The following is a 21,826-nucleotide window of genomic DNA, read 5'->3' as shown; positions in this document are numbered from 1 at the left end:
TCACTTTATCATCACGTCTTTATCTATATTCTTCTAATTCTGACTTAACTAAACTACAAATTCAACTCATCCTACCAATCGATCACGAAGGACTTCAATTTTTAAAAACTTGACTTGACTTTTGGGAGTAACCGAAGGGTTGTGCAACTTTGTAGCGGCTACGGCTACCCACTACGATTCTGCTACTCTAACCCAAAAAAAACCCGCAGCACCCCCCTTTCGGAAACAGTACCCAAACTCTATCCCCATCCATCTTTGTTGTTGATAACGCTCATCCAACAGGACCCCGGAATGCCCCTATAAAGGGTAGTCTAGTAGAAAAGTCCCTTTTGAGCTCCCGCGGAGCTACACTTCATGGGTTTATACCCTTCTCTAATTAAAATCAAATTTCTGACTTTGGTTATTGCCAGCCTTTCGAGTCTTTGACAAGTACTTGTACTTTGTGACATGAAGGCTGACACTAAGATTGCGAAACGTTGTGAAATGCCGAGGTCGATTGAGCTTGAGCCTGGAGCAAGTGACCTTTCATAAGAGATTGTATATGATTTGCTTTTACTTCTTTGTTTTCTTGTTGACCGAGAATTTTTTATTTCAATCATCAAAGATGTCTACGCCTTCAAATGAAATATCTAATGTCTCAACATCAACGACTTTGCGCACTGCCAAACAAAGACTATTGGCTGAGCGAGCTGCCAATAAAGATGCCAAAAAACGCAAGGATTGCCCGTTGAAAACGGATGATGATCAAAACTGCCCAGAATGTGTCTTTACAAAGGATGGACCTGACCAATGGTTACACTGCCATTGTGGAAACTCGGTCAAAATGATACACGGTAGGATTCACTATGCCAAAGCCCATTGGGAATCAAGTAAGTCATCGGTTCCTAAAGCCAATAGATCTTCATTGATTGTCCACTGATGAACCAACATCATTTTTCATGTTTTGATTGTCTTCAAATAGTAACTTGTAAGACAGCAACAGCAAAGCTTCGACGGGCTGTAGATCGACCAAAAAGTCTTAATGGTTCAAATAATCATCCACAAGTTTTTGATGTCCGATGTGCAGGCCTGACTGACAAGACATGGCTGCGTCCAGGTCAACAACCTATGTTGACATGTATCCAGCATTCCTGCACGGCTTATCACGGATATCCACCAAGGTTTACTGTATGTCTCCGAATGTTTAAAACCCCGCTAGAGAGCTCGCTGTCCGATAGCCAGAAGCATGAGCTTCAAGAAGAGCTCTTGTCGCTTTCCACGTGGATCATCAGGCGTGATGGAAGTCAGGGTTCAATTCATTCCACCAAATGTACTCAGCGAGTTTCAACCCTCGATTCTGGGGCTGTTGAGGTCTGTGTGCCTTGCTTGGAGCTCAAGAAATCTTCATCATTAAGCAAAGCTATCACTCGAGGCTACGCATCGGATGATACACTCAGATTTGTTGCAAAAAATTTCATGGATAGGGGTCCATTCCACGAACTTCTTTTACGCTATACTGAGCTACAGCAGTTGATTCAATCAGTTGAACGATCAACAAGAGCTGGCGACCTAGAGTTCTGGACAACTTTTGGTGTCCACGCCCGGGCTGGACTGTTTAAAGATGTCCCAATGCTTCGAGCAGTAGCAGAGGGAGTTGCCATTCGGGCTGAAAGGGAAGCAAAAGGCTTAACAACTCGTGGAATGCCATTCAACGAGTACCTCGACAACATGCTTACAACTGCAGGAGCATACTCCAAAGGTGCTTCCGAGCTGTTTCGCGCAAACCTTGCTGGACGCTCATCTCGTGGCTTTCGCTTACAACGCCAACGGATTGGTGCTCGGATGCACGATAAATTTCACATCGATAATGTTCTTCCGGTAGTTGCTTGGCTTGAGCGATACGGATACAGTGGGCCAGTATCAGCAGGAACAGACCAGACGGTATGCGTGAAGGCGCTTCGTTACAACAACAGCTGTTTGGTTGGTGTAGAAGGTGGTGATGTTGAAGTTTCCGATCTCGAACACCTAGAGAAGTTGGTGGAGCATGCAGTTCAAGGAGATCACCTGTGTAAGAAGGTCAGTCTTCTTTCTTTGGTGAGATTCAACTTTCAAACTTCACTTCCAGATTTAAGTTGACGACAGCTACCGTTATCTCAGATTCGAGCATACACTCTACAGGTCCCTCTTCCGAACGTTCCTACATTCGTGGTGGCTTTGATTTCTAGTCGTGAGGATGAGTCTGCTGAGGATATCAAGGCTCAGCACCTTCAGTTCATCAATCTACTTGAATCTGTTGGAATTCGACTCATCTCATTGGGGTCTGATGGTGCAGCATCTGAAGTGCTCGCACAAGAGTTACTTGTCAACTCGGCGACAGAACATTTGGAGTTCTCAGCTCCCAAACTCAGTGTCAACATACGTGTTCCACTTCTAGGGGCCTCGAAACGACCAGTTGTAGTAGTACAAGATCCTAAACATGCTAGAAAGACAGCTTCAAATCAACTACTTTCTGGGGCGCGTTTCTTAGCTTTTGGACGATTCAACGTCAACCTTGACCAGCTCCTCACTTTGCTCCAAACTGAAGAGTGCCCACTTGGCTATAAAGATGTATTAAACACAGATAAGCAAGATGATGGGCGAGCTTACCGAACTTTCAGCGAGGACACTTTCAAGGCTGCTTGTGCACAGCCAGATTGTCTTGGTCTGGTATTGTATCTCTACATATTTGGCGAGCTTGTTGATTCTTGGTTGAACCAGAGCATGCCACACCGAGAAAGGATTATTTCAAGTTATACGGCAGTCTTTTTTGTACGAAAGTGGAAGGCATATCTACTCAAACGTCAAAAGGAACCAGGGAGCTTGATGAATTTATCCTCAAACCGTATCTCACATCAAAGCATCCGAATATTTGAAAAGCTTGGTGAGAGTCTCACCGTGACCACTACCCTACGCACCCGCTAATGCCCTGGAAACATGGCACTGAGTGTTGTGAGCACATCTTTGGATGGATGCGGGTAATTTCTCCAACTTTTACTGTATTAGACGCAAGGCAGATGATGCCAAAGATATTTGCTGTGATAAAGAGCATCATGAGTGGGCATATCACATTACCCATGAGTGAGAATCTGCACGCAGGTAAGTTTTCTAACCAGAGTCTGCTCGTGTTTTTTATAAAGCTAATCAGAGTCTAATTTCATAGGCTACAAACACGATTTCTCACCCAATAACACTCACGATTTCAGCTACATCCTCAGTCAGTATCCCAGCAACAGCGAAATCAATGAACTACTTGAGCTCGCGGAATCTCGGGCAGAAGAACTAGCAGCTTTTGCTGGCATGACAACAAACAATTCAGCAGCACCACTCAACAACTTCACATCTGAGGAGGCCTGTGGTGAACATGAGCTTGATGTATCTGTATCAATACACAAACGATCTTACCTGAACTATCCTTTTGAACCTGAAACGATCACTGTTGAACAGGCATTAGAAACTGCAGCGGGATTGACAAGCCAGCACCAAGAAACCGATGTACTGATGTCTCAAATAACTGTGAACTTGGAAGCTCTAGCACTCGAAGTCCCCACCGATAACATGATACAATAGACTACGACCAATCAGCTACTAGAACCATATGTGACTCCTTTGACTACGTCAGAAGCTCTGGTGAAATCAGATGGGACTTTGCACATTGACCAAATGCTGTCCAAAAGACACGCACATGACAGTCAAGTCAAAAATTATCACGGTCCAGAGAAACCACGTATCACACCAAAAGATTTACCTGTCCCGCAGTACGATCCAGACACCGGCCACGAAGTTTTGTTGCCGAGTCAATACAGTAAAGCAGTTTCCTTCTTCTGGCGTTCGCACGAGGATCCAGAGTACGGTGAAGCCCGTAAACATCGGTGGAGAACACTTGGAAAGCGCAAGTCGCGTGAACTAACGAACAAGCAACCTGAAATAAATGTTGCAGAATCAGGTGTAGGATCACAAGTCCGGGATGTAGACGAAGTAGATCATAGACCAGATCAAATCTTTGGAATGGGTGCGATAACAGCCACAAATCCTCTTACTAAAAACAAATGGGTTGTAGTTATAAAGCAAGATGTGAGCATCAATTTTCATATTCATTTAAATGTTTTCTACATACTGATGTTGTATTTGCCTCTTTGTTGACTGAGCAGTACTTCTACCTTGGCCAGGTTCTGGCTGTGTTTGAGCATCACTCAGGAAAGCACGCGTGGATTGCAGAGGCTCATTCACGCGAAAAGGTATCCTACGTCTCACTTAAGATCTATCAGTACAAGCCAGGTCAAGCAATTATTCAAGCAGCTCATAATGAGGAGCTTCCGAATGAATTTACCTTCAGTCATCTTCCTGCAAAATATATTGCGTATGTCTTCACACCACAACATGATGAATCAGTCTTCTTGTTACTTGAATCTGGTCATTATCAAGTGCCTTCTTTGCTTGATTACTTGATTGCTAGTCGTCCTGCGTGGCAACGGCTGTTCTCGCCTCAAGGCGTCAAAAAATCTTCTCATAGGCGAACGAGGAAGGCTGTGGAAAACGATTCGTAGTGTTGATGTTTAGTAGACCTATAATTTTTTATGTATTATGATAATAGTCTCATGTGTAGATGACACATGAGAAATCAATAATGGTATGGTCTGAGAGAAATAAAACATCATCAAATTAAACAGAAATATAAAGACTTATAATCAGACTTCTTTGATACTCTGTCAATTGTGTTGATATGTATGCAATTACTGCCTTGCCTCTAGCTTCTGAGTTATGCGTCGAGCTGATCTCAAGGTTCGAAGCAGACAGGAAAAGCAGTTTGCACACAAATCAACACAATTTTCAAAGCAACAAAAAGGCTTGAATGCTTTCGGAGTGAGTGAAGATGAATGTTTTGTTTGAAGGAGAGAATAGATGCAGAGACTTGGAGCATGTACGATATGGAACATAGAGGCTGGTTCATCAGACATCAGGAATCGTTATATACTACAAAAAACAGATGGAGAGTAGTGCCAACTGGGCAAGTTGGATGTGTTTGAAATTGAATCGACCGAGTCCAATTAAAAAAAACAGGACCCTTTTAAAGAAGAATAGTTCAGATTACATCATTACAGCCCCTGATGTTGCTGGCTGAAACAGGTATCACCATCGCGATGCTGATAGCTGCTGTGTTTGAGACCACTTGTGTGACTTTCATAGAATCAAGATGGTTCCTTTTTCTGTTTTATTTCGTTTCTATATTCTGGTTTCTCGTTAGTTACAATTCCAAACAGTCCGTTAAACTGGACTCGATTGTCTCATACGTATGCAACAATAGTTCTCTTGATTCGTATTTCGATTAGTCCATTTCACTTCATATTCTGGTTCATTTTGAAAACGCTAACGCTCGAGAATCCCTGAGCGATGCAAAACAGAGCCCCTGCCAGTGCCAGTCTACCATGTGTTGGACTGCAGCATTCGGCGCATGATTTGATTTCCTCTGCTCGCATCTGTCTTTGTAATTTCACAGTAGATAAAGCAGTTGTGAAAGGTGTCAAGAAATTCCGAGCAAAACTTAAACCCTCTTAGACCTATGGGCGAAGCCAGGAACGAACTTAGCCGTTTGGCAGGGGCGTAGCTCCGCGGGAGCTCAAAAGGGACTTTTCTACTAGACTACCCTTTATAGGGGCATTCCGGGGTCCTCATCCAACTCCTCAACGTCCTTCTGATGCACATTTGTATCACAATCACCGCGGATTGGAAGCCGATGAGTTATGTCTTTTATTCCTCAAGTCAGATTATCAATTCATACACTTGAATACCTTAGCATCAAAGCTTGATGTGTTATCGTTCCAAGGCTTCCGCTTGTAACGGGAAATGTGATATTCTCATTTTCAGTTCGAACGGGTGGAGCAGTGGTGAGCGGCCAAACAAAAAGCTTGGGAAGGCTCAATACTAAACTTAACAAAGTCCCACGCTCGCGCATCCTTGCGACGACGCCTCGCGAGGATGCGCGAGCGTGGGACTTTGTTAAGTTTAGCTCAATACGGGCTTGTTTGTGGATGGTTTCTGAATAAAGAGTCTGTGCAGGACCCCGGAAAGCTCCAGGTCAACTATCCGACCTAAAACCACCCAAATTGACCTTTTCAATACCCTGTGACGCGGTAAAAACCCAAAAATTGAGGTCAAACAATTCCGGTTTCGTCGGTACGTTCAAAGAGCAAAAATCGCTAAAATTTCCTCACAAGACGAATCCATTCGTTTTTCGTCGGTATGTACGTTGAAAAGGGAGTGTTTTGGGCCTTTTTTTCCGGCCAAAGACAAATCCATACCTGTCAGGTCGGTACGTCTGAATTCAAAAAAACGGGTTTTTGCTCGAAAAAGACCCAAAAAATTCCTTTTTCGTCGGTACGTCAGCGTTTTTTTGGACCCTCGATCCATACATTTTAGGTCGGATAGTTTACCTGGAGCTTTCCGGGGTCCTGTCTGTGCACGCTGTACTAGGTCTCACGGTTGGATACTTCCAATGCCTGCGTGTCAGAAAGGGATACGTAGTAGATAGTAGCTGCTACCCAGTAGCAGCTACTTTAGTTGCACAAGCCTTCGAGTATTCTGTGACTTTTCATCTTATGACTTGCTCAACATGACTCACTCAACTCTCAAATCTGACAATCCCTTTGTCTTTGTGTCTTGGATCTTCATAGACAAGGAACTTCAAAGACAATTCAAATTCACATTTGGATGTGATCTTCTAGAAATGTCAACATGACACAATCACGAAATAACCCTCAGAAGTGTTGGGCCAAGTTCCCAAAGGGACATAATAACATCATATCCTCTCAAACAATCAACCCCTACAGGCTATAACAGGGTGGCTAGCGGTCTGATGCAGATCCAATTTGCACCGCAGTGTTTTTTGATCTTGGTGTGATTTAAGGGCCTCAACACAATCAAAACTTAGTTATGGTGGTTCCATACCAAAACACATTGGTAGAAAACTTTATTATGGTTTGAACACACCAGAACCAAAACATATGAACCACAACTCACAACTCAACAAACCATACAGCTGTTGTAAGATCCATTGGCAGATTTTTGAAAAGTTTTGTCATTGCCAGATTTAACTTTTGAAGTCAAAAACTCAAGATTATATCACTTTCAGACTGAACTTTATTGTCCTGGTGCAGATTAGACTGATGGACAGTAGGATTATCAATCTCAAAAGGGGTTTTTCAAGTTTTTGACCTCTACTTTAAATCTAGCAACAACACAAAGCTCTCAAAATCTGCTGATGGATCTTACAACAGCTGTACTTTGGTGAGTTGTGGGTAGCAAGCTTTTGATAGGTGAAGGGTATGATGATTTTTGTCTGTTTTCCAGGTGGGGAATTACCAATTCATGTGAAAAAGCAACAAATCTTTATTGCCAATGAAACAAATACCAGACCATTTACCTGTACAGATCTTCTAACAAACTTTGGGCACAACCAGATAAATCATTCTTTTCCAGAGTGACTAAAAAGCAACCCACTTTTTCTTTTCCTTTTACCTTTTACCTTTTTCATTTACTTTGTTTTTTTCTTTGGTCTTGTATGACAGGACCATCAGTTGTTCCCCTTGATTCTGGTGCCAACAAAACCTTTAACTTATCCTCATTATTGCAAGTTCTAGATGATGGACCAACTCTGTTCTTGCAGTCCTGCAGAGAGTGAACTGTGTTTTATTTTTGGCTTGCTTTGGAAGAACCCTGGAGGCACGACTTGGTTCGCAAGCCCAGGGGGACTTAGTGGAGCTGAGGGTAGCCCTGAGTGGTTCGGGTAGGCGGCCACACACTGAAAGAATGTGAAATTTCCTACGCAGAAATTTTCACCGCCAACGAACTCACTCAACCCCTCACGCTCGATTGATCACTCATCAATCAAACTAAGTCCAATTGACTTCTTGTCAAATCTTGTCTAAATCACTAAAATCAACTCATTGATTCCATCAAGTTTTTACAATAAATCTCCAAGTTTTTTCACAAATCTCTAAACCACAAGTAAATTCAAATTTCGGAACACGAGAGGAATACGATGGACAAGTCAATGGAAGAAAGATTGGCACGGGCGGAGGAGAATCTGGCGAGAGTGACGCGGGCTATGTCAACAGCAGCGAACGCGGCCGCCACAGCATCCGGACTAGCAGGACCATCCAACGCACCAACGGGGTCCAATCAAACCGGACTGCTAGATTCGATAGAAGAGGAGCCTCTGAACCCTAAGAGGACGAAGGCAGGAGCGCAGACGACAGGAGGAGCCTCCCTAGCACTACCAACGGATCGGCCCGGAGGGAGCGCAGAAGAAGATGAGGAGAACCTCGACGGAGTTGCAATACTCGAACTAGACCTAAGATCGGAAACGGAGGACAGTACCTGGCAACCAAACGACCAGGTCAACAAGGGGAAAGAGAAACGAGAGGATTCTCCCTCCGAGGAGGAGGAGAGCATGAAAGATGATGATATGAATCTGTGTAAGTCACTCACCTAGTCCCATGTTTGAATTCTTTTTTCCCCACATACCGTCCCACACACAATTTCTTGGCTGCACTACCCCCCCTGCTTCTCGTTATTGCACACACGAGCACACAACCCTCGGTCTAGAGCGAAAGGCGGTCTACATATCGACAAACGTCCTGGTGTGTCAAGATACTAGCACGAGAGACGTGGCATCAGAAGGATGTGTGTGGCAGTACATTAAGTCCACGTGAGACCCTGTCGAGTGACATGGGCAAGCTGTACCAGCTGCTAATCGGTGTTGCTACGAGGCGGTTATAGCCAAGAGCGTGTCCAAGTTCGAGAATGCGAGTTAGCAGTTGCTTACGATGCTGTGTTGATTGTTCGACTGTAACAGCACAAGGAGACCGGATTCTTTTATTACAAGCTCAGGTGGATGACGCCTACGTGAAGGGGAACATCACACTAGGAGCATCACTTCTGGCAAAACTTACGGAGATGATTGCCAGCGAACCGGCTAGCAACTACGCCCCTAGCGTACGAGACCAGGCCCCAATTCCGGACAGGCCTCACCAACCGCATGGGAGACGAATCACTCCACACCGACTGATTCAAGAGAACCTTTCTGACTTCTCCTCGAGCACCAGACAGGAACCCAGAGAAGTCCCACGGCCGGTCGACGGGAATCGACAAACCTTGCTGTCTAGAGCCGAACCCGCCTCAGGTTGGAACTATAACGGCAACACACAGGGTCGATCTCCTTCAACCATAGCAGAGGTCGCAACGACAAGACAATCGCCGGCAGTTGAACCAGCCGTTGGAGATGAAGCCGTCAGAGCGAAAGCTATGCTAGAATCAGGGAGAGGCCGGATGGTGTTAGCAAACGGAGATGTAATCGAGAATGGAAGATTGATGTTAAAAGACAAGACCAGACAGTTAGAGAAATCCTTACCTTCCCTCAGCCCAGTGTTAGCACACTACCTCCGAACCTTCAAGGCATACATCCCTTTACCCGTTTTCGACAAGCTCTGGTTAATCCGCGATCAACAAGCAAGAGAAGGAACGGAACCACCTTCTGAGTCAAAGTTGAACAAAGGCGGCTCAAATTTAAGGATGTATGGTGGTGATCCGCCTATGGATGAACTCACAATGCAGTATGAGCAGTGGCTAGACTGCTTTACCCTGTTCTCGAGATACATTCATGATGCAGGCTGGATAACGTTAGCTGAAAACCTGAAGGTCCATAAGGAAATAGTGGTGGAGTTGAGAGACACGATGGGCTGGATGGTGGCACTCCGCTACTGTAAGCGAGTGCGAGAAGGAGTCATGAGAACGACGGTTGGAGGCGAGATAGTGAACGTATCAGAGATCCAGCGAACGATCCTGGACAAAGTAAAATTAGTGTGTAGTAATTTCGGTGAAAGAGCTATCCGCTCAAACCCATATGCGCCGGGAGGCACGAAAGAGCACCTCGATCCGGAGTCCGGTTTACCGAAAGTGAGGCCATTCGCGGGTCAATCGAAGAAAACTGGGATGAGGGTGGAAGAGGGATCTTCGCTGGGTAAGAAGAAGTCGTGGCTACCAAACGACCAGTGGGAAGCTAAGTTGAGGGCCGAGGGGAAGTGGATAGACAAGAAGGAACAGTCAAGCAGTAGAAGATCAGGAGACTACGACCGCGGTAGAGGTAGTGATAGAAGAGACTCGAAGCGAGGCAGAAGCCGTAGTAGAAGTCCAAATCGCTACGATAACAGGCGATCTAACGGTAGAGGTGGTCGTCCAAGACACTAGTGAGTATACTGTCCAAGCCCACAAGTGTGGCAGTCCTGTCTGAGGTGTGAAGCAAATTTGAAATGAAACACACGAATTAGACGACTATGAGTTAACCTTGAGAGTTCCTTGCCGGTTCCTGACATGATGATTCTGACCCTCCTGTAGCCACTCCCCAATTCCCTCCTACCATTCCCTACCAACCCATGAGTCGCTCTTGCCCCAGAGACCCAAGGAACAGCGAGTAAAAAGTCTCGAGATAAAAATAAATCAAAAGAGATGGCCTACAGGAGTAACATGCGAGATGCGACTTGACGTGTGGAGGAGAGAGTTGAAACACGCAGATTTGCTAGAGACGCACGCGTTCGTCCTGGAAGGCTTCAAACATGGCTTCGACCAGGGAATACCCGAAGAGCCGATCCATGGTAGACGGTATTTCTGCCCAAAGAACCACGAGTCAGTAAAGGAGGCAGAGACAGAAGTCAGAGAGAACTTAGCACGAGAAGAGGCCAGGCGCCGAGCTACCCCTCTCGTCGTCTAGTGGGAGGAGTCCTAGGCCTCACAGTTCTGGGGGGTAAGTTAGCCAAGAGGGTTGGTTCGCTTGAACCATCCCCATAGGTGGCTTGGTTTGAACAAACCAAATGTCTTGGTTTTATCGAACCAACCATCGGCAGAATTTGGTTCACGTGAACCAAATTCTGAGGCCTGGCTGCGCCACTGCCCCGTACGGACCACTCTGACTCGGGAAGTAAGGGTGGTCCTAACTGGGAGGGAGAGTCCTCACAGTCTCACGTAGACTCTGAAGAGTCTAGAGACAGTAGACCTCAGGGCGCGAGTAGGCGCAACTCACTGAGGACTGGGTTGGAAGAACCCTGGAGGCACGACTTGGTTCGCAAGCCCAGGGGGACTTAGTGGAGCTGAGGGTAGCCCTGAGTGGTTCGGGTAGGCGGCCACACACTGAAGGAATGTGAAATTTCCTACGCAGAAATTTTCACCGCCAACGAACTCACTCAACCCCTCACGCTCGATTGATCACTCATCAATCAAACTAAGTCCAATTGACTTCTTGTCAAATCTTGTCTAAATCACTAAAAAACCCGACCACCCGCCCCCTGAAGATGACAACGAAATGATCACCAAAGAACTCGGAGTTGGAGATATGAAACTCCAATATAGAATCTCCCACCCACCGACCCAATGGTAGCAGTTAGCCAAGAGGGTTGGTTCGCTTGAACCATCCCCATAGGTGGCTTGGTTCGAACAAACCAAATGTCTTGGTTTTATCGAACCAACCATCGGCAGAATTTGGTTCACGTGAACCAAATTCTGAGGCCTGGCTGCGCCACTGCCCCGTACGGACCACTCTGACTCGGGAAGTAAGGGTGGTCCTAACTGGGAGGGAGAGTCCTCACAGTCTCACGTAGACTCTGAAGAGTCTAGAGACAGTAGACCTCAGGGCGCGAGTAGGCGCAACTCACTGAGGACTGGGTGATGGCTGGAAAGCTTGGAGTGTCCTGGTCCACAAAGAGGCACAGAAGATGAAAGTGATGATTCAAGTAAAGGTTGAAGGAAATATTCAGGTATTGAGTTCATTCCAAACAGGCTGGCCAAGTCTGACAACCCAAGCCAAACCTTTACCATCACCTCAAGCCTGTAAACAAGGCTCCTGGCGCTCTTTTGGAGGGCTTGCTGATTCTCAAGTAGCTCAGACAGACACACAAAGTTTTTAGTTCCTGGAAAAATACCAAAGTGTCTTGCCAATGCTGCCCTTCAAAAGGTATGGTTCTGATCTTCTAACTTCCTCAACTCAATTCAAAATAGACAAATTACCAATTCTTGTCTTTTTTAAATGATATGATCCAAAGAGTATCATTGTTCCGGAGAGTATGAATATCAATCAAGATCAGAAGTAGGAGGAGGAATCAGAGATCCCACATGCAAAAACACACACAGTCAAGGTTTAGAATATATTTGATTTCTTTGAAAATGACCCACATAAAGTTATGGAAAAATTTAAAGTTAAGGATGATTTATTTGATTGATGAAATTAAATCAAATAGATTCATCTACTGACACAATGTTTCGAATTTGAAAAGCAACTGGAAAGATCACTTAAAAGGAGTAAGAGGGGTATTGGTACAAAGAAACCCAACTGGTGTTGTGGAGAGTACAAGGATGGACACACATATCACTATAACTTACAGACACAGTGAATTTGAAAAGGTAAAGAGGATTGGAAATGTTTTAGTTGTTCTCATGGTGTGGTTGGAAATGGTGATATCTTGACTCCAACTTGGAAAGAAGAGCACAGGTCCAAAGATTCATTGTATTCAACATAGTCTATGATTATTGTTTGTGAAATATTTGGTCAGACCCTGAACAAAGTCATAGTATTATGGATCCTACTTCACACTCTGCCATGGCTCAATCTCAATCACAACAAACTAAGTGCTGCATTCTAATGGGCCAACCCATCTGCTATTCCAAAATATCAAACTTGGTTTGCCAACTCAGCCAAATTGTTGGGTAGATCTCTCAAAGACAAAGAAATTGGAACCCTGAAGAACAATTCAAGTAAATTTTGCTTGATACACATTGGGTGAACTACAAAGGGAAGTTGATATGCCTTTCTTGGCGTATCCACATGCTGTATCAATGACAATTGGGAGTTCAAGACAATTCATTTAACATTCAAGCAAATAATTTGGGATTACTATGGTGTCTTAGTTACTTGCCTAGTTGGCACCTTTATCATGCAAAACCAGCTCCACTCAAAGATAAGTTTGATTTTGGTGATTCAATATGTATTCCAAAATGAACTGTTAAATCTATACATGATAAGATGGATTTTTACAGCTTGATAGCATTGTTAGAAGAATCAGGAAAGGTAAAGAAGATCAATCCCACAATCAAATCATAATAGAATATATAAACTAACTTATCATAATATGTTTTAAAGAGAACAAGTAAGACAGAAATGTATTAACATTTAACATGAAGTCATAAATACATTACACACAAGTGAACTTCATAACATTACCTTTGTATATATCTCATTTACATGATAGCTTAAGCCACAAACTCAGCAGCCAGCCATGACTTCCTTGCTTGCAAACTTCAGAAAACGTTAAACCAGTCAATACTTTTGGGATTCTCAAGAGAATAATTTGTGATGTGTTTATCACACACTTGCATTAGCAGTCAAGCACAGACTGAACAAGCTTGAGCTCAAAGTCACCCACAACCCAACCCATTGTTCAAATGCCTATCCCAGTCATCAAAATCAATGGAGCAGTTGTGCAACAAGAAGATGAGGAAGAACCCAAGAGCTCCTATTGTGAGATCAAGCCTGAACATGGCTTGGAACAAGTCATTGTTCCCAAAAGCAAAGACAACTTACCTTCAGATGGGTTAGTCACCGGTTAAACTATGTAGGGATTGGTCACAAGTGGAGTTGAGAAAGTGAGTGACTCAATTATATTTGCAGATCATTGAATTTGAAGGTTTCTCAATCTGACTTATATGTACAAAACAGGTCAAATAAGTTATCCAAACAGTGGCTTTATCACCATCCACACAAAAACCTAACCAGGACAGCAAGAAGTCTCTGTTAGGAACAGACTCATGAAGGATGCAAGAGACTAGTGAGGGTGTTCAGTCTAACTAGATAGATTGCTAAGTGAGGACTCAAGCCTGATGCTCACAAGTGCTCAGGATGTACCCAAGGCATATGTCACAGATATTTAAGTACAAGTGTCACACTACAGGCTCAGAACAGTCTCTGTAAGAGACCCTTCTCCCATCCACATTCTTCCAAGACACTTGGAGAAATGACATGGATATTTAATAAACTGTGCATATTTTGCAAAATTGTGGTAACAACTTGGAAATCCTTCTTGATAAGTTTTTGCAAGTATATCTTATCACAGCCATCCAAAGTAAGAGGAACATTATAATCTTTCTATTTAGCCATGTATTCTATCTTAACATGGCGTAAATTAATGTACTCTCCTTCCAACCTTTCTTTAGATGAAGTTTTAGGAAAATCAGGTGGTCTAACTGATCTGTTAATTCCTTTGACTGCCATAGGAAGACTAGATGTGTATCCTTTTTTAGCATTAGCAAATCTGATTGCTCCCTGAGTATATGAGCTTTCCAAATTTGGACCGGATTGAGATCTCGATGACCAATGCCACTTTTTCAACTTTTTACCCATTTTAGCATCTGAGTTGTCAGAATCTTTGGAATCAATGTCTGTTTTGTGAATTTTAAATTGTTTGTTACTTTTCTTCCAATTAATAGTAGGAGCATATCTAGCATGAGAAGATCTACCTTTTTCTTTATCATTTTTGGCATCCAACAGGTTCCTTGCTGTTTGAGCCATATCAATCTCCTTTTGTGTAAGGATATAAATTTGGGGTGTTTGTCAATGACTTCCCTGATTGTTTTTCCATCCTTCCAGGAGAATATCTTCTGGAAATCTTGGATTAGAAGACAGTTCAAAAACAAATACTGGATTGTCATCTGCTATGACAAGTCTAGTAGCTATTGTTCCATCATTCATGTGAATGGGTCAATCATTATCATTATCAGATTTGATAAGATCCAACACAGACTTGAACCATTGACAGCACCAGTTTGGTGTATCATAAGGGACAATCTTGGCTAAAGACAATTGAACCTCTGTCATAGATTTTTGGTTGGAAGCACCACCTGATTCATATTCAGTGAATATGGTTTCCAACTTCTTGGCCATCACTTTTGCATCATTGTAGGCAGAAGAATCACCATATCTCATTTGAAGTTTTATTTCAATGAAATGGGAGATTTTTTCAGAAAAATAATAACTTTGATTACTTTGAAACCTTTTTATAAACAAAAACATCTTGCTTGAGTTGTGATAATTGAATATGACTGTGAGCTTAATAATGAGAGAAACTTTCACAAAGGTGAAAATGATAGGAAAGTTGAGATTGGTAGTGGTCAACAGATACAGTCGACTTTGAAATAACCCATACCACTTCTTACACATACTCTGGCCCAACCCATGCTTTTTTTGGTCCATAATTTTCATTTTTTAGCCTAGAGGACCATTGTGATAACACATACTCTATGAAAACCCATACCTTTTGGGTTCCATAAAATGGTATGGGTTATTTCAGAGACAACTGTATGATGTCATAGCTGTAGATCTTGGAGAAGAAAGTCCGATCCGTTAGTTGCAAGACCACATGCAATACAATCCAACTTTCCCATTCCACTTTGTTGATAACAAGTTACCAACACCGAGTCTTTGTTTGCTCAGAGATTGATTACCTTTGATCATTGAGCCCCAAAAGATTAATAACCACCACAACTGATTCAATTTTTTTAAAAAACAATGAGAAAAAAGGTCACGCAAAAGGTTGAAATCCGACTTCTGAAAAAAATTGCCACGAAAAGGTCGCAATCTATGTCACTGACCTCCATGGGCGCTTTCCAGGGTCCTGGAGAAGTCCACCGGTGAAAGGATTAGCCAAAGCATAAGGCTAGAAGGAGCTGGTGGACCCCTCGCCGCCGCCACGAGGAAGTCTATTGAGTTTCAGAATTCATGCATTTTTCAGAGGTATAGGTCGGTACATAGAACGGAAGGTGGCGTCTGAACTCTCCGGAATGGTTTGTCATCCCGAGTGGCACGGTCAGATTCACGTGGAAGACAGATCCACACCCTTTTTCTCGATCCAAAAGGGTGAAGGACTATGAAGGGTCCTTGAAAGTTGTACTACAATCGAATTGAAAACGGTGACCTTCGCCAGCCTTCGCCCAATCTGAATGAGGATCATGTCTTGACCATTGAAGTTTACTACCTTTGCTAAAAAGCTTGCCCGGTTTGATCGCGAAGAAGAGACATGAGAGGTCAAATTTGGCCGCAGCCTGCTGCGAGGCCGCTGCGCAGCTCGTCAAGATCCCAAATTTGGCCGATCACAAATCCTGAAAGAGATCGACTTCACCCATGGATTATTACAGGCGTCACGTGCAACTGGTATTCCAAGATAGGTCCAGCGACTTGGAGTGAGTAGACAAATTCTTGCAGGTATTGGATTTTGCATTTACTTATACTGATATCTCGTTACTCGATATATGTGCGACTTTGTATTATCAAGATTGTCAATACTTCAAACCGGAAGACCCCACCTTCATTACCCGAAATTACCATTGCGGGAAGTTGTTAAACATCCATCGTGAGTCGGCTTCCAATATTGCTCAACCGACGTATGTCGATCTAAACTTTCATCATACACCTTGTGACCCTTTAGGTTGTAAAGGTATCCCAATCTCGAAGAACCGAGATTAGAATTATCAAGATTGTCAATACTTCAAACCGGAAGACCCCACCTTCATTACCCGAAATTACCATTGCGGGAAGTTGTTAAACATCCATCGTGAGTCGGCTTCCAATATTGCTCAACCGACGTATGTCGATCTAAACTTTCATCATACACCTTGTGACCCTTTAGGTTGTAAAGGTATCCCAATCTCGAAGAACCGAGATTAGAACCTCGTACGCTGTACAAGTCATTGATCACATTAACAAGTTGGAGATAATTCTTTCATATTATTATTATTTCACTCTCTATCGATTTATCTTTGAATTTATCAGTCTCTCCTGTATCTAGTGATAACAAAGTTACCTGTGCGGACTGTCATGCGTAAGATTTACCCAGTGTCACTTTCAAACCACTCAAAAAAGGGCATATTCCCTAAAGATCCTGCATATCCCGCTTATAAGCTGCCGAGTGAGACTCGACCTACAAAGCCGTTGAGGCTCAGAGTCATCTGATTTGGTCAAAAAAGACAAGTGAAAGTCAGTATGTAGATTGATAATAAAATCTATGTATCAGAACTTCAAAATATACATCACGATCGAAAAAAAACTTGAAGAGAAATTCCAATCCATCGATAGCATCAACTGGTGAAGCTTCACGTTGCAAAATGACTACAACTTCAACTACGTCTTCACCTAAACATGCCAATTTATCATCTATTCCAATCGAAATCAAAGGACGGATTGTCTACTGGGTACATCATCTTCCTTCAACCTACCATAAATCCTCAAAGCCAAAGCCCGGTTCAAATCTAGAGAATGATGATGATTTTGACCTTCGAGGTCTTCGAAAACTTTATAAAAGTCACAGTCAGTATCTTTGTTCAATGATTTGATCATTCTATCCACCATCGTCCCCAACCAATTTGACAATTATTGGTTTGTGTGTTTCTGCGTCAAATATCACCGATTATATACCGTACGCTCCTGCACTCCCAAAGGTCTTCCCTTAAAAGATATCAAATCACTGGCCAGAGTTGATCGTTCATTCCATGAAATATGTTGTACTCATCTGTTTGAGGTATGTACACGATCTCTTTATTTCATCATCATCACATCCTCATGATTCAGTTACCGATGGAATGATTTCATTATTCCAGAGTTTCAATTTAAAAGGTTTTAAGCCAGATAAAATAAACTTCATATTCGGCAGCATCATCAAAAAACATTCAGATCATGTTAGAAGGATCCAGTGGAAAGTTCCCAAAGAGATGCCAAAATTGTCTTTGAAACCGATTGCTCAACTTACTTCACTTACTCATCTTTGTTTGACATCATCCTTTATGGATAAATATTCTTACACTGAAAGCTTCATAGTAGACTTGATCTCCGACCTTTCTCAACTTCAAAGTTTCACGTGTTCAAAGATTGTTGCTACTCATCCAAACCCTTGGGACGATACGAAAGATGGAGAAGCCACTTATTCTCCACTTGGAATTCATCTCGCTTCACTCACTGATCTTACTGAATTAGAATTAGAAGATGTACAATGTTTGGATGCAAGTTGGAATGAACATAGATGGAAATCGCCATTGAAGTCATTATCAATATTAGATTGTGAAAGAGTATCAGCAAAAGTCTTACATGGTCTTACAAAACTTTTTAAATCGACCTTAACAACTCTCGTATTTCATAACACTGAACTTCATCATCGTCCCACTTTGAATTCATCATCAATTCTTAAAGATATCAAAAATGATAAATTTCAATTCGAGTTACCTGAACTAAAAACTTTAGAAATCTATAGCTGTTTACCACTTCAATTCTTAAAAGCTTTCTGACACTCAAAACACATCTCATGGCTCTTATTAAGTGATAATCCGTTTTACAGAAATCAAGATTTAGGAGATATAATCCAACTTGAACTTTGGACTGATTTGAAAAAGTTCGAGATTAGGAATGGAGCGCCATTTCTTTCTGAAAGAGAGATTAATAATTTAAGGGTGGTTTGTCAGCGACAGGCGATTGAACTTGTTGTGGATAGTGATATCTATTTTGATGAGGATGAGGTTGTGGAATATGAAGAGTGAGTGATAGAGATGTTGATCTTGTTTATTCTGAAGTGTTTCCATGTCAAACTTCAATGCCGCCTTCATACATTCCAAGCAGTCTATGTATCATCTATGCCAACCGAAATTATAGAAAGCATCCTATACTGGATTTCTCATCTTCATGACCCAGATCCATTTCAATATCAAAAGCAAATCGATGAAAACAACACTCATCCTTAAGTTTGTCGAAAATTTCGACAGAATCCTGACCGTTGGAGTTAGTGGATAATCGATTGCATATCATTTCACCATCTTGTCCAACTCTTTATCGTCCCCTTTCCCCTCTTATTCGAGTCCTGACAACCACTTTGAAAAACATCGATTTTCTGATTCTCCGTCAACTACCACATCTATGTTCTCCATGTCCATATAAACTTGTACTGACAAGACCTCGTATCCTTTCCATCAATTGAGAAACATCGCATGGTGGCAGCAGAAGCCGCCGGCGTTGTTAAGGCACTTGATAATCAAAGATCTCTTCCTTCAAAATAGTTGTGAGCTATGCTATTTCTGAGAATGAAAAGGCAAGGTCCATTCAAGGTCAACAAAGCTAAAGAAACCAAAGATTGGCAACAATATCATCGAATAAAATCGATCCAATCAATTGATTTTCTCCCTGCATATTCTATCTCCAACCAAAATGGATGTATCAACTTTACTTGAGTCGTTGAAAAGCTAGGATCACCCTTCATCATTGGACTTGATTATCAATTTTGCAGTTGGCTCAGGTTGTTGATGAGAAGGTTGGTGTAGTCCTGAAAATATGGTGAGGCAAGGTCGACATTTGTTCAGCGGTGATTTTCGGCATTTTGACGGTGTGACCCAAGTGGCACTGCTCAACTTTGCCAGGCTCAACTTTGCAAATGCAATCCTTAAATTTTGATCAATGAAGTCCGACACCGAATCAGCCGGATCAGGTCTTCGAGTACATCCAGTCCACCACATCACGGTCAGTAGGGGTTGGGCGAAAAAGCGACCAACCGGTTTGCAAACCCAATTCAGTCGCAGTTCAAAAATTTCGGAATGCTTTCGAGATTGCTCGAAAGCAATATGAAAGCCACTCAAAACTGACAAACATTTTTGTCTGTCTTTTTGTGTCGCAAAAAAATATACCGGTATGAAGTGTTTCTTCACAACTCCAAAGCTGTCGCCATTCAAAAGTCCTACAGGGCTAAGCCATTTGTGCCGCTACAAGCCACACAAACGCTCTGTTCACCTTTTACAGGTCTCTGGTCTCTTCTGTGAAAGGTGCAACAGTCTACCCGAGTACCACCTGGTGTGGATTTTGCTGAGCAATCGGTGGGGGCTGGAGGAGGAAAATCAGAGCCGAAGACTGACTTTGGGACTCTTCGGGTCCCTGGCAGAGCGGCAGACCTTGGCAGACCTGTGAAACCTTCACACAATTGATTTCGGCCATCTTCGGCTCTTTTCGACTCACTTCTCAAGGGCGCAAAACCGGTTGGTCACTTTTTCGCCCAACCCCTAGTGAATGATAATCGGGAGAAGTTCAAAATCCAACTTTCTTCAAAAAAACAAACCAATCAATCTTATCAATTCTGTTCGATCAACGAAAACAAAACCAAATGATGGGAAGATCCATTCATGGAATCGAAAGTAAATTCAATCAATCAACCACCATAGAATCCAATCACCAATCCAATCCAAAAGAAAGATACAAATATCTTTCGAGAGTGAGTTTAAACACCAAATCCAATCTATCCCAAATACAGAACACCGAAATCTAAAGAACTGACTCTGATTCATGATTTGGTTTTCAAAGAGAAAAAAAGAAGTGGAAATCGAACTAAATGAACAATTTGAAGTCTTGAAAACCAACCAAACAGATCTAAGTTCATCCTTAATCGATCGTCAAGGATTTCCTCGAGACGATATCTTAGATTTACCTTCAGTTAGAGTTTCAAGAAGTAGGATCCATGAACTGAAAAACGATCTAAGACAGATCATCGAAGAGTTATCCAAAACCTTACCCTTAATTTTAAAACCATCTTCTACACCAACACCACAAGAAAGCCCAACGAATCTAATGAAACCGTTTGCTCAAGTTGATTTGGATTCCGATCATTCTCCTGCTTATGATTCGGGTATCAGAGCTGGTGATCAATTGATCAGATTCGGTGATATTGATGTTTCTAATCATGATAATTTAAAAGCTTTGGTTTCCTTTACAAAAGAAAATGAAGGTAATCAAATTGATGTCGTTTGGTTTAGAACTTATCAAGATGATCAGAATGGTGGTGGGGAGAAAAGGTCTATGATGTCTAAAACTTTGGTTCCGTGTTCTGGTTGGGGTGGTAGAGGTTTATTAGGGTAAGTTTTTTGTTTGTTTACTTTCTTTTGTGATTTTTTTGCACTGCATTGAATGGGTCGGAAGTTTGATTTAACCATTTTCTTTTCTTTTTGGTTTAATTAGGTTTCATATTGTTCCTATCTAATAATTATGAATGAGAATTTCTTCAAAAATCCTTAAAGGAAATCAAACAATCGGCCATGTTGTATTTTTTTTGTAAACCGACATTTTCTTTCTTTATTCATCTTTTTAATCTGATCAAAAAAACAATTAAATTTTTCAAAAAGAAATTCAAAAAGCATACTTTGAATCCATTCATAAAGCTTTCATCTATAAACACATTTATACCCGAACAAAGTCTCAAGGTTCCATAGAAGTCACAAAAAATCGTTCAACTTCATTCAAAATTAACTTTATATCTTACAAAGTTTGAAAGGAATCCAAGGATACTTTTTGAAAACTGATCTCAAAGCATGTAAGAAAACCAGTTATTCAAGTACTTCATGGTTAGCAACTCATGATCTGTGTACCTAATCAAGCTCGAACATGATCAGTGGAGGCAAACAGTTTCAGGAAGAGTAAAGTGAAGATGAATGTGAATTGCAGAAGTGATTAATTAAATTTTGGTGGAGAATCTGAATGAGTGAACTAACCTCTGCTTGTTTGTGATTTAAAAAGAAAAGAAAAGTGACCAAGTTGGAGTAAAAAACACTGAAGATGAGATCAAAACCAAAGCTAAAGAGAAAGATAAGAGTCATTCAAAAAGAAAAGTGTTGAAGAGTTTGACAAACAGTTGATTCATGAACTTTAGTCAATTGTCTGCTGATACCTTATCACAATCTCAATCCACCAAGACTGTCCGAA

The 21,826-nt window shown here is 42.1% G+C and overlaps 5 protein-coding genes across 5 annotated transcripts; all 5 read left to right on the top strand.

Moving 5' to 3' along the window:
* Nucleotides 1–604: 604 nt before the first annotated feature.
* Nucleotides 605–4,562, top strand: MELLADRAFT_91589 (uncharacterized protein; the record flags this gene model as incomplete). Its single annotated transcript, XM_007414645.1, has 9 exons — nucleotides 605–869; nucleotides 962–1,167; nucleotides 1,238–1,350; nucleotides 1,464–2,055; nucleotides 2,122–2,860; nucleotides 2,905–3,114; nucleotides 3,179–3,558; nucleotides 3,601–4,089; nucleotides 4,164–4,562. 9 exons carry the CDS (start codon nucleotides 605–607, stop codon nucleotides 4,560–4,562), a joined length of 3,393 nt encoding a protein of 1,130 aa, XP_007414707.1.
* A 3,491-nt stretch (nucleotides 4,563–8,053) lies between these two features.
* On the top strand, nucleotides 8,054–8,506 carry MELLADRAFT_66527 (uncharacterized protein; the record flags this gene model as incomplete). Its single annotated transcript, XM_007414646.1, has 1 exon — nucleotides 8,054–8,506. One exon carries the CDS (start codon nucleotides 8,054–8,056, stop codon nucleotides 8,504–8,506), a length of 453 nt encoding a protein of 150 aa, XP_007414708.1.
* A 311-nt stretch (nucleotides 8,507–8,817) lies between these two features.
* Nucleotides 8,818–10,260, top strand: MELLADRAFT_91588 (uncharacterized protein; the record flags this gene model as incomplete). Its single annotated transcript, XM_007414647.1, has 1 exon — nucleotides 8,818–10,260. The coding sequence occupies one exon, from the start codon at nucleotides 8,818–8,820 to the stop codon at nucleotides 10,258–10,260; it is 1,443 nt and encodes a 480-aa protein (XP_007414709.1).
* Nucleotides 10,261–16,359: 6,099 nt separating this feature from the next.
* On the top strand, nucleotides 16,360–17,059 carry MELLADRAFT_110373 (uncharacterized protein; the record flags this gene model as incomplete). Its single annotated transcript, XM_007414648.1, has 4 exons — nucleotides 16,360–16,460; nucleotides 16,545–16,661; nucleotides 16,746–16,780; nucleotides 16,896–17,059. The coding sequence occupies 4 exons, from the start codon at nucleotides 16,360–16,362 to the stop codon at nucleotides 17,057–17,059; spliced, it is 417 nt and encodes a 138-aa protein (XP_007414710.1).
* Nucleotides 17,060–20,237: 3,178 nt separating this feature from the next.
* On the top strand, nucleotides 20,238–21,107 carry MELLADRAFT_110372 (uncharacterized protein; the record flags this gene model as incomplete). Its single annotated transcript, XM_007414649.1, has 3 exons — nucleotides 20,238–20,345; nucleotides 20,435–20,982; nucleotides 21,086–21,107. 3 exons carry the CDS (start codon nucleotides 20,238–20,240, stop codon nucleotides 21,105–21,107), a joined length of 678 nt encoding a protein of 225 aa, XP_007414711.1.
* Nucleotides 21,108–21,826: the final 719 nt, after the last annotated feature.

The sequence above is a fragment of the Melampsora larici-populina genome (assembly GCF_000204055.1).
Source record: "Melampsora larici-populina 98AG31 unplaced genomic scaffold MELLAscaffold_44, whole genome shotgun sequence".
In the NCBI taxonomy this organism is placed as follows: domain Eukaryota; kingdom Fungi; phylum Basidiomycota; class Pucciniomycetes; order Pucciniales; family Melampsoraceae; genus Melampsora; species Melampsora laricis-populina.
This window is presented reverse-complemented; position numbering and strand designations above follow the sequence as displayed.